The 13147-nt window shown below is 44.6% G+C and overlaps 1 protein-coding gene across 2 annotated transcripts in view; it reads right to left on the reverse strand.

Moving 5' to 3' along the window:
- Positions 1-13147, reverse strand: part of TRMT44 (tRNA methyltransferase 44 homolog) — a 79225-nt gene that overhangs the window by 22141 nt on the left and 43937 nt on the right. For both annotated transcript variants that reach the window (XM_068106133.2, XM_078772314.1), the window contains one exon: positions 13016-13132. In XM_068106133.2, the coding sequence (XP_067962234.2) occupies positions 13016-13132 (117 nt within the window). The remainder of the gene's footprint in view (positions 1-13015; positions 13133-13147) is intronic.

Below are 13147 nucleotides of genomic sequence, written 5' to 3' on the forward strand. Positions count from 1 at the left end.
CTTACCATGCCGCTTAGCCATGCCCACTCGAGCCCTGGTTGGTTGATGGGGTCTTACCGGCTCCGCCCTTGATGGCTGCTTGACGTGGCCACACCCCTGACCTCGCGCTCCGCGCACTTTTCGGGCTGGTTTGAGCGAGCAACTGGCAGCTAACGCTGCCGGCCCAACGCATAACAAACTGTGAGGGGCAATGGGGTGCAGACTGGATAGCGCTCAATGGCGTCGGTTGGAGGGAGGCTGCAAAATGCACGGGGCCTACTCTTATTTGTTTCACACAACGCAGATGCAACTATTGGAAATGGCCTTATCCTAAACACATACTATGAAATAACTAACGTTCTAAGGTGACCTACGTGTTGCTTGTGGCCTAACTATGGGGTGCAACCTTGAACCTTTAATGATGTTACCTGTGTGGGTTCTCAAAACCGCAACAATATATATATATATATATATATATATATATATATATATATATATATATATATATATATACTGAAACGCAAAAGAAACTTACCACCTTTGAAACCTTTAAATATCAACAATAACACGGCGTGTAGTAAATGTGTGAACTTATTTGTGGACAATAGTGTCCTCACTGTCAGACAAAACGGTCACGGATGGTCACTTGAACCTTCAATGGTCACTTCATAGCACAGCTGTTGAACAGCCGTTTTGACTGTCAGTGATTAGCCAAGGGGTACGGGATGATTTTAATGAGCTGCACATGATGTCTTGATATTGGCTTTAAAAAGGCCAGTGCAAAATGGGCATTTCAATCAACATGCCACGATTGTCAAGGGATCAACGGCAGCGTGCCCTGGGCATGCTGCAAGGTGGACTGAGCTACCGTGAGGTGGCACGTCGCCTTGGCTGTTCACACCAGACGATATCGGCCCTGGTGGACAGAGACACCCTCCACAACTCTGCAGATGACAGACCTCGATCAGGGAGGCCAAGAGTCACCACTGCAAGGCAGGACAGGCAGATGGTCCGAAGTCACCTGCGGGATCGATTCCGTCCAGCATCCTGCACTGCGGCAGAAACTCCGGGGCGTGCAAACCCACGGATCTCCAATGATACTGCACGAAGACGACTGCATGACTATTGCAGTCATGCAAGAAACTTACCACTTGTTTGAAATGTAATAAAATTGTAACAGTTCAAAATAAAACAAAACAACAATTGCTAATTGAAACATTGGCATTTTATTGATGACATGTCAAGTTTTTGACCAAGATACACCATCTCATCAGTTTGTTCTACAGTACAGAACAGCACAGGGTGCAATGTCAGTCCCCTTTCAATAGCGTGTGTGGCCACCATTGTTTTGGATACAGGCAGTGCATCGTCGGCGTATACTGCCTACCAGTCTTTGGATGGATTGCTGCTGGATTCTGTCCCACTCAGTCCTCAATGTCTGAAGCAGCTCTGCCCGTGTCCTGGCCCTGCCAACTACGCGTCTCCCAAGCTCATCCCACAGGTGCTCTATGGGATTCAGGTCAGGGGAGAGCGCAGGCCACTGCATGGTGTTGATGTTCTCGCCTTGGAGAAATGCAGTGGTAAAGCGAGCAGCATGGGGACGAGCGTTGTCATGCTGAAAGGTTCTCAGTTCTGGGTGGTCTAGCAGGAATGGCAGCAGATGAGGTCGCAGGATGTTATCCACATACCGCTGGGCATTAAGATTCCCATCCACAACCACCAGTGGCGTCCTGTACCGGCCTGATATGGCAGCCCACACCATCACACTTGGGCCACCCCACCTGTTGGCTTGACGCACGCAACAATCGGCATATCGCTCGCCAGTTCTTCTCCAGACACGCTCACGCCCATCAGGACTGTCCACACAGAACCTTGACTCATCGCTGAAAGCGACCTCGTTCCACTGTGCCAAGGTCCACCGCTGATGCTGCTGGCACCATCTGCGTCGGTTGCGGCGATGGGCAGCCATCATCACGGGGCCTCTGTATGGTCTTCTGGCAGTCAGACCATAGTCATGCAGTCGTCTTCGTGCAGTATCATTGGAGATCCGTGGGTTTGCACGCCCCGGAGTTTCTGCCGCAGTGCGGGATGCTGGACGGAATCGATCCCGCAGGTGACTTCGGACCATCTGCCTGTCCTGCCTTGCAGTGGTGACTCTTGGCCTCCCTGATCGAGGTCTGTCATCTGCAGAGTTGTGGAGGGTGTCTCTGTCCACCAGGGCCGATATCATCTGGTGTGAACAGCTAAGGCGACGTGCCACCTCACGGTAGCTCAGTCCGCCTTGCAGCATGCCCAGGGCACGCTGCCGTTGATCCCTTGACAATCGTGGCATGTTGATTGAAATGCCCATTTTGCACTGGCCTTTTTAAAGCCAATATCAAGGCATCACGTGCAGCTCATTAAAATCATCCCGTACCCCTTGGCTAATCACTGACAGTCAAAATGGCTGTTCAACAGCTGTGCTATGAAGTGACCATTGAAGGTTCAAGTGACCATCCGTGACCGTTTTGTCTGACAGTGAGGACACTATTGTCCACAAATAAGTTCACACATTTACTACACGCAGTGTTATTGTTGATATTTAAAGGTTTCAAAGGTGGTAAGTTTCTTTTGCGTTTCAGTATATATATATATATATACAGTCACGTGAAAAAGTAAGTACAACCCATGTAAAGTTTTGACTTTTTCAACATATTTCAACATACAGCTATTTGAGCTTCATTTCAACAATATTGATAGATAAAGGTGATATAATATAACAAATATCATGAAACATTTACATTTTGTAGTCCATTGTATAATTTAAATAAACATAAATGCAAATTTCGCATGTGGAAAAAGTAAGTACACCCCTACATTTATCACTACTTCAAATACCTAAAATTAGAATCAGGTGCACCAGCTCAGGTGCAAATGATTAGAACATCGTTAGAGAGGATCTTGGAGGAACCTGTCTTATTTAAACCTCAGACATTTAGTTTGGTTTGCTCTTTGTTGTTGAAGTGTGCGGCGTCACCATGCCTAGATCAAAAGAGCTCTCTGAGGCCTTCAGAAAGAAGGTTATAGATACCTACGAGTCTGCGAAGGGATTTAAAAAGATCTCCAAACAATTTGAAATCAATCATTCGACTGTCCGGAAGATCATATACAAGTGGAGAAGATTCCAAACAACTGCCAACTTGTTCAGGCCAGGCCGCCCCAGCAAGTTCAGCCCGACAGCAGACCGCAAGAAGCTGAAAGTAGTCTCTAAGAACCCCAGAATGTCATCACGGGACCTACAGGTAGCTCTTGCCACTGTTGATGTCAAAGTGCACGAGTCTACCATTAGAAAGAGGCTCCACAAATTTGTTCTACATGGGAGGTGTGCCAGGAGGAAACCTTTGCTGTCCAGAAAGAACATCAGGGCAAGACTAAAGTTTGCCAATGAACACCTCAGCAAAGACCAGTACTTCTGGAACAATGTGCTCTGGACAGATGAGTCAAAGGTAGAGCTATTTGGCTACAGTACCAGAAGACATGTTTGGCGAAAACCAAAGACAGCATTTGACCACAAGAACCTGATACCAACTGTAAAGCATGGTGGTGGAAATATTATGGTTTGGGGCAGCTTTGCTGCATCAGGGCCTGGGCAGCTCACCATCATAGAATCCACCATGAATTCTTCATTGTACCAGAGGGTGCTTGAGGATAATGTGAGGCCATCTGTCGGAAAGTTGAAGCTCAACCGAAGGTGGACCTTGCAACATGACAATGACCCTAAACATACCAGTAAATCCACCAAGGAATGGCTGAAAAGAAAGAAATGGAGGGTTCTGGAATGGCCAAGTCAAAGCACGGATCTAAATCCCATCGAGATGTTGTGGGGGGATTTGAAACGAGCTGTGCATGCAAGAAACCCCTCAAGCATCGCACAGCTGAAAGAATTCTGCATGGAGGAGTGGGCAAAAATTTCTCCCAGTCGATGTCAGAGACTGGTGGACAGTTATAAGAAACGCCTACATGAGGTTGTTTCTGCCAAAGGGAGCAATACCACCTATTAGAGCCAAGGGTGTACTTATTTTTCCACATGCAAAATTTGCATTTATGTTTATTTAAATTATACAATGGACTACGAAATGTAAATGTTTCATGATATTTGTTATATTATATCACCTTTATCTATCAATATTGTTGAAATGAAGATCAAATAGCTGTATGTTGAAATGTGTTGAAAAAGTCAAAATTTTACATGGGGTGTACTTACTTTTTCATGTGACTGTATATATATTGTTGCGGATATGGGATTTGGATCCATCCATATCCGCTTGTAAATATTCCCCTATTTCCTCAATACTTCCCAACTATCCCCAATCCCCCATTCCCTAGTCCCATTTTCTGTAAACAACACTCTGTAGACCCGACCTCCCCCTATTTCCCCCATTAAATGTCGCATCCAGGTCCACCGCATCTCACGTAGACAACTATAGGACATCTTGCGAGTTATTCTTAGTCTATGTCAGTTAAGGATTCGTTTCCATTAATTCTGACTCTTCGTTGCACCAGAATGTGATTGTATGGCACCGTTAGGAAGTTTAGGACCTCCCAATACCTCCCCGCAGCTCTTCCTCACGGTTCAACAACAACAACAACAACAGCAACGGCGGCGGCGCGGGGAGTGCGCGTCCTCACTCCGGCTTGGTTGGTAGGTGGTGTTGGGAGGGCACCAGGCCTTTCCAACGAGCCGCCATCGAACATGTGCTCGACGGGGTTACCACGTAGGGGCTCGCTGTCAGCTCCTCGTCAAGGGCGGAGCCCGGTAACCCCCGCACCCAATGGGAGCGGCGGACCGGTCCCATCTGGGGCGGAGCCAAGCAGCCGAGGGCGTGTCACTCCCCGTTGAGCATGCGCAGGAAGAGGGAGGTGACGTGAGATGCGCGCTGAGCTTGGAGAAGAAAGACGCCACCTCCGAGCGCTGTGAGGCCTCCCTGCATCTTTTGGACCGTGCTTGATCCTGTCCCCGAGCCAAGGTGCACCTTGTGCTATCAACCGACCTGTCCTTCCCTGCCATCAATCCCTGTGTAAGTCAGCCTTGTTCCGTTTGTCTGTGGTCTGTCTGGGCTGGATAAGATTGTATCTAAGTGCCTATCTCTTCTGTGTCTTTTACCTCACTCTACCTTGTAATCTACCCCTTTTCTCCACCACTAATTATATCCTCCTCCGGAGGTCTTGAGAACTGTACCCCTTGCGTCGTTTCATCTATCCCAGTCGTTGTGTCCTTTCCATCATTGATTTAGCGTAGCGCGATTTGGCCAACGTCTGGGTGAATCGGGTGAGTTGGGGAAGAATCGGGTAAACTGTACGAACACGGCGGCCATTCCGCTCGGTCAAGCAACATCTTTAGCCGTGTCCGTAACAATATACATATATACATTATATACAGACTTGGCATTTAATATGGAATATTTTTTTTGTGGGGGTGCACTTACTATTCAAGATGTCTTAGAACCAAAAGTTCATTGGAATTATGTTGAGATTATTCTAGATTTTGTTAATGTGACCTTTAAAAGAAACAAAAACCACATTTGACATTTCGAAACAAATAAATTGATCCTTGAAAGTGATGTAAACTGATATCGAACTCAATTCACGGACAGTACTGTGTTAAACTTCTGTGCGTTTTCCAGAAGTATCTCTTTATTTTGCACATTAGCCAATTTTTCTTTTAACATAAACAAAAGTTAAATTACGACTGGGATTACGGACAGTAAAATTACAGTTCAATATTTCGTGTAACCCCCACGAGCATTCAGGAGAGCACGTACACGTTGCGGCATGCTGTTCACGAGATTTGCCAAGGTTTGGACAGGAATCGCTTGCCATGCAGTGACAATAGCCTGCTGCAATTCACGCACAGAGGTCGGCTGCTGGTCCAAGTGGTCGATTTGACGCGTTAATTCTGCCCACAAGTTCTCTATCGGATTCATATCCGGGGGCATGGCAGGCCACTCCATATGCTCTACACCGTGGTCAGCAAGAAATGTTGGATCATGCGAGCATGATGAGGCCGTGCATTGTCATCTTGGAAGACAAAGTTTCCTCGAAAGGCTGCACGAGCAAATGGAAGCAATGTTCCAGAATGGCCCTGTACTTGAACTGGTTCAGGTTTCCATTCAGAACAACCAGGTCAGTTTTGCCCCCTGCATGAAAAGCAGCCCAAACGGTCACCCCACCACCTCCAGCTTAGACTCTTGGCACTATACAATCTTTGTTGTAGGCTTCATGCACTTGTCTGCACACTCGGACGTGGCCATCTTGACGATAGACCAGAAATCTAGACTCGTCACTGAAGATCACGTGATTCCAGTGTCCTGGCTGCCATCGACGGTGCTCTCTGGCCCACTGCAATCGGCGCTTGAGGTGTTGTCTGGTCAGGCGTGGCTTTCTCAGGGGACGCCTGGCATGATAGCCTGCTTGAACCAGTCGTTGGTTGACTAGCTTTCTGGATACACGCACATTTGTCAGTTGCTACCACTCAGCCCTAAGCTGATTAGCTGACTTGGTATGGCCATTGCGGACTAACCGGTGCAGCTGGCGATCATCCCTCCTTGTGGTTCTGCGGGGACGTCCTGGCCTCGGTATTGGAGAAGGGACACCCCTCTTTGCATTTCGTTTCAGGATCTTTGAAACCTGACCTTGAGTGATGCCATACTGCCGAGCAATAGCACGCTGTTTCATGCCGTAATGTCGTAAAGCCACCACTCCATGACAAACAGCATTGTCAAGTTGACGCACCATCTCCAGAGGAAGCGGCAATAACTTTTGGAGACGTGCAGCAGTTGTTTTCCACTAATACAGAACACAACAACCCTTGTATACCCGACTGTGAAGCCAATCATCAAAGGCACCTGTCCGTACATTTTGCCATGCCACCTGTGATATAATCCTGTTGTTGACTTCTTGCTGCGACAGACAATCAGTGACATGGTTCTTTAAACAAATAAATCACCAAAGTGTAAAAGAAACTCACCAGATTGATATACTGAGTTAAGAAAGTAAACCCAAGTCAAGAAAAAAATATATATTCCATATTAAATGCCAAGTCTGTACATACACATGTCGAAAGATTTGCAGCTCAGGATTCATATTGTAAAGGATAGCATGCTGAGCAGTAAAATAATTTAAAATTCTTTATTAATCATCTGACGTTTCGAGAGCAAACAAGTTCTCTTCCTCAGAGGCGTTGAGTGTGGTGTGGTGGTGAAACCGTTAAGTTCCGTTGGGGACGGTTCAAGTCATGGATTGGTCCAAGTCCTTGCCAATCACGGAGCTTTCCTGCATTCAAATGACTGTCGTTTTTTATGTTGTAATTTATTGCGTAGTGCTTTGTATGTGGGATGCAAGTCAATGTGTCGGTTAATGGAGTTTTCATCCGAGTACCAGGCCTCGATAATCTCGCGGTTCACTCTCAAAGATGCTGTGCCAAGGATGATGGTCTGATTCCATGAGGATTTGTGTTGGTGTGTGTGATGCAACCAATGACAACTTGTATTGTCATCTTACTTGGTGTTCATTTAGCTTATTGCTAATAAGTTCTTATTGTTGGTGTTCATTTAGCCTTGTGGTTAAGCGTTTGGATGATTGACCCACACAATTGGCTTCACAATCTTCACATTGTATGTTGTCGATGACATTCTTTCTGTCAAATTTGTTCACCTGGTCTTTTGGCTTTGACAGCTGTGCTCGTAAGGATGTTTGTGGTGTTTGGGTGATGTTGATGTTGAACTCACATAGAATGCGGCTTGTGGTTTCAGAAGCGTGTTGTATGTATGGAAGTGCCACCGTGTATGGAGGTGTGGTTGATTGTTGTTGCTGTAGTTTAACAACACAAAACAACCCATTCAGCACACAATGTAAAGAACGCTGAAGATTTTATCAACCGAATCAGAAATGTCCACATCAAGAGTGATGAAATAATGATTTCATTTGACGTGGTTTCATTATTTGCATCCATACCCGTCGAATTAGCAATGCAGACCTAAGACCAATAAATCACTAACGACCAAGAGCTAGCGAGCAACAGCCACCTCAGCTCTGGTCATCTCATGACATTCATTCAACTCTGCCTCAAATCAACATCCTTTGTTTTCGACAGCACCATATATCATCAACGTGAAGGAACCCCGATGGGCTCACCCATCTCAGGGCTCATCCCCGAATTGGTGATGCAACGCTTTGAAGATCTAACACTACATGGTGAGCCTTCTCTGAGGTTGTGGCTGCAGTACGTTGATGGCACATTCATGATCATAAAGAAGGCAGATGTTGACCGTTTCCACACAAATATAAATTCAACATGGCCAGCAATACAATTAATATGTGAAGTAGAACAGGCTAGGTCTCCACCATACCTGGATGTACATCTTTCCAGGGACGGAAATGGCAAGCTACACACGCAGGTGTACCGTAAACCAGTGCCGTGTATATTGAGAGTCTGGCCAACTGAAATACTGGCGCCATGTTGCATACCTAACTTCGCGCGCTGGCATTGCGAGATGTATGTCAGCTGTGGCAATCCTGTAGTTCTGTGACGAGGGAATCGATGTTATTACTGTTTGGTCGCAGATTTAATGAGGAACAACTAATTCAAGTTAAAGTGACATGCTGTTTGTTATTGGAATAATAAAATCTGCAAGCGGCGTCATTTATTCACACGAATTGTTTGCCTGTCGCGGCACACGATTTATTGTCAGCTGCATACAGCATACTGATTAATTTTATTTCTCTTGGCATGAAATTGTAATTTGATAAAATGGAGCTTGTATACTACTTTTCATCTATTATCTGGAAACGTAACATACAATATTCCCATAATGCTACGAAAGTACAATGTCTATTATTTTATTCATTAGCTTGGGTTCACAAATGTTGTTATAACTTGACTCGCACCATAATCAGCAATAAAAAAGTAAACAGACTCAGAGGTACATTGTACATGTACATTGTACATTATTTTCCGGCAAAAAAATGTTACGTTTTCAAAGAACATTTTACTCAGGAAACTGACACAAACAGTGACAAATATTGCATCATAAACAAGTATTTCCTGATATATAAGCATATATAAACAGTGCATGTTACAGGGTATATGTATAATAAGGGATTATGTATAATACCTGATTTTCAGATATTATACATAATCCCTTATATATATATATATACCCTATACACTGCATATGTACACAAAAAATGTTACAGGGAATATGTATAATATATATATATGGTTGATTAAATAAATGTTAAGCTCACCAGAGACCTAATATATATTAAGCAATTTCACTGACCGAACATAAATATGAGTAAGGTGATGGATTCCATCCAACTCGGCGTATTTTAACCGCCCAAATAGCACTTCGTTCCTTGTCTCGAGGAAATCTGTGCATTATACGACCTTGTCCTGGTCTAACAGAACATCCCCAAGCGTCACAACACACCATATTGGTTGATTTTATTGAAATATTACTCAAATGAAATATGCAACGATACGAAGCAATGGCACGGAATGGGTGCAGCGGGAAAGCTGCTCGGCTGAGGTGGTATGCAAAATGGCGCCTGTAAACCACGTGACGCGGGCTCGACCAATCACGGCGGTAGTTGAGCAGATCAAAGGCTGGCCAGACTCTGTTAATATACGGCACTGCCGTAAACCTACTAACACAGACAAAGTATTGGATTACCGTAGTGGCCATCTGTTATGGATTCGTCACTTCCGTTGTTGTGGTTCTCATCCACTGTAAACATTTTTGGTTGCATGTACTATTATTGTTATCGTTTAAGTGAATTGGAGATAGCTGTTTTCAAAAGGTAAAAAAGTTAGTGTTTTAAAAGAAACCGGAAACCGGATCGGGAACCGGACGACGAAAAGAAGAGGAAGAGGAAGAAGAGGCGGAGCGAGTGAGGTCGGAGAAGGAGCCGAGCTGTGTTGAGGTTTTGAGCAAACGCTGGCGAACGGGGGTCACTAGCGAGCTTTGGGTTTCCTGGGAAAGGGATTCCTGCGACAGAGTTGTTATCACTGTGACAGATAAACCTGCGTGACAGGTTTTGCGGTTGATTCCGAAGAGAATCATTGGAGTGCCGTTACGTCTCGAGAATGGACCGTTCGCCATTTTGCCTCGCGCCTGATTTCGCATCGCTCCAGGTTTTTTCACCTCGCTCCAACGATTTTCACCACATCCAGACGTTAACCTGGTGTGTGTGTGTGTAACGTGGATTTTGAGTGTGAATTTGCAGTTCGCCGATTGGGAGCCGTTGAACGTCCATACCCGAAGGTGTGATTTCCCAACCGCCTCTTGAGGACACTTTTGCCTATCTTTGGCAGTGCGACTGTCAACCGAGCGGGATTCTGGTCTCGATACAACATCGTTCTGACGATCACTGGAGCATGGATCGACTTTGGCTTGAAGCTGGGACAGAGACATTGGGAATGTTATTTTCGCTCACTTGGAGCACAGTGAGTTATATTGTACGAAACTGATGGTACCATCATAGGAATGATACATTGGTTGTACAATTGATTACTATTGTTTTTGTACTGTTATTCTTGTGTGACCTTAATACAAGACTTGTTTGTTGGTAACAATTGGTGTGGTTTCACCATTGATCTTTGACACACAGAATAACACATCTTTCTGCCGTGACTCCTCTCGGGGCTCGGAGGTACACCGTGACCGGGGTTTGGGGAGGAGCACGTAACAGAAATTGGGAGCCTCGTCTGGGATAGAATTCTCTAACATTCCCAAAATTCCCAAATTTGGAATTTCCTAACATTCCCAAATTTTTTCAAAAATTGGAATTTTTTTTGTGTGAAGGTGATAGCTTCCATACATACAACACGCATCTGAAACCACAACAGATGCTAACTGATAGTCACCATGGTGTTTGACGCAGAAAAGTTTGCGAGCAGAGGAAAGGAGAGCTGAAAAGGAACTCAAGGAGAGAAGAGCAGAGGAAAGAGCAGAGGAAAGGAGAGCCGAAAGGGAGTTAAAGGAACGGGACATGGAGTATCAGAAGGAACTTAAACTCAAGGAGCTGGAATTACTGGGAGAATGGAGAGAAGTAGTATCCATGCCAGCTAGTTCGACAACTAGTCAGAACACTTGGGATGTTGGTAGGCATGTGAGGCTGGTTCCACTCTTCAATGAAAAGGATGTAGCCAAGTTTTTTTTTACATTTTGAGAAAGTGGCTCAAATGCTAAAATGGCCTGTGGGGTCCTGGACTATGTTAGTGCAAAGTGTTCTGGTGGGTAAAGCTCAAGATATATTTTCGGCTTTACCGATTGACCAATGTGCAGATTATGAGATAGTGACGAAAGCCATATTCTCAAAGCCTATGAATTGGGACATCCCACTTGCCACAAAATAAGTTGTGTTTGCAGCTTAGTAGATCATGCAAAAACACACTTTAGTGACCATGAACAACGCCGGATGGAAATGCTGCACATCACTCAACTACAGCGAGATAACCACTACCTAAATGCATTCATCAAATCTTGTCACCGGAAATCCAACTACCTCCACACACAGTGGCACTTCCATACATACAACACGCATCTGAAACCACAAGCCGCATTCCACGTGAGTACAACATAAACATCACCCAAAAACCACAAACATCCTTACAAGCACAGCTGTCAAAGCCAAAAGACCAGGTGAACAAATTTGACAGAAAGAATATCATCTACAACATACAATGTGAAGATTGTGAAGCCAATTGTGTGGGCCAAACATCTGAACGCGAAACCACAAGGCTAACTGAACACCAATGTGCTGTAAGATGACAACAAAAGTTGTCATTGGTTGCGACACACACACATATACACACACCAACACACATTCTCATGGAATCAGACCACAATCCTTGGCACAGAATCTTTGAGAGTGAACCACGAGATTATCGAGGCCTGGTACTCTGATGAAAACTCCATCAACCAACACATCGACTTACATCCCACATACAAAGCACTATGCAATCAATTACAACGTCAAAAACGGCAGAGTCATTTGAATGCAGGAAAGCTCTGTTATTGGCAAGGACTTAGAGACCAATCCATGGCGTGAACCGTCCCCAACGGAACTTAACGGTTTCACCAACACACCACACTCAACACCTCTGAGGAAGAGAACTAGATTGCTCTCGAAACGTCGTGATTAATAAAGAATTTTAAATTACTTTACTGCTCAGTGTGTTATCCTTTCGCCTCTCCCTTTGCAAACTACCTGTAATTACCTCCGCCACCAAAGGTGGATGGAGGTTATGTTTTCACCCATGTCTGTCTGTCTGTTTGTTTGTTTGTCTGTCCGTTTGTGAACAAGATATCGCAAAAGGTTGTGGACGGATTCAGACGAAATCTGGCAGTGATGTAGCATATGTGATGAGGACGAAATTATTAGATTGTGGTGAAGATCCGGATTCGGATCCGGATCCGGCTGCAATAATTTTTAAAGTGATTCTTCACCATTGGGAGATAGGGCCAAAAACGATACATAGCAGGATATCTCAAAAAGTTTTGGACGGATGATTTTTATTAAATGTGATTCTGTACTGTGTAATGTGTGATTCACATACGTATAATGTGATTTTCTGGTCTACTCTGGGATACAAAACGTAAACTGTTCACCTGGCGGAGGTATGCTCTCTACTGAGTGCCGTTCTAGTTACTAGATGGCTCAATATCTGGAAGTAACGGGAAATTTACTGAGCTCTCATGATCTTACGACATACCTTAAAGTTAATGACAATATTACAACTTGTCACCGTTCTACTCAACTTTGAGAATCGTCATATTGCCTCAACATACACAAGGCAATGAAATATAATGAACAATTTTATACAAGTGTTAACATCGCACTGAATCAATACACCACCCATCTGTACATTGTAAAAATAATTGCAACAACATGCATATCATTATGGCAGATTTGGCATGCATGGTCCGAAAGGTTTTCTTTATCTAAGCTCAGTATCTAAGAAAATTTGATTATTGAGGCAAACATCACAAACCTTCAAAGACTTGATGCTTATTCCTGAGAAGTGTTTGTAGTCCTCCAAACTCACACTTCAGTTGTTTTAACGTTTCACTATCCAGCAAGTTGGCGACTTCACCCAAAGTAAGGCTGCCTGCAAATAAAGAGC

This window comes from Myxine glutinosa, chromosome 2 (genome assembly GCF_964187855.1).
Source record: "Myxine glutinosa chromosome 2, kmMyxGlut1.1, whole genome shotgun sequence".
In the NCBI taxonomy this organism is placed as follows: Eukaryota; Metazoa; Chordata; class Myxini; order Myxiniformes; family Myxinidae; genus Myxine; species Myxine glutinosa.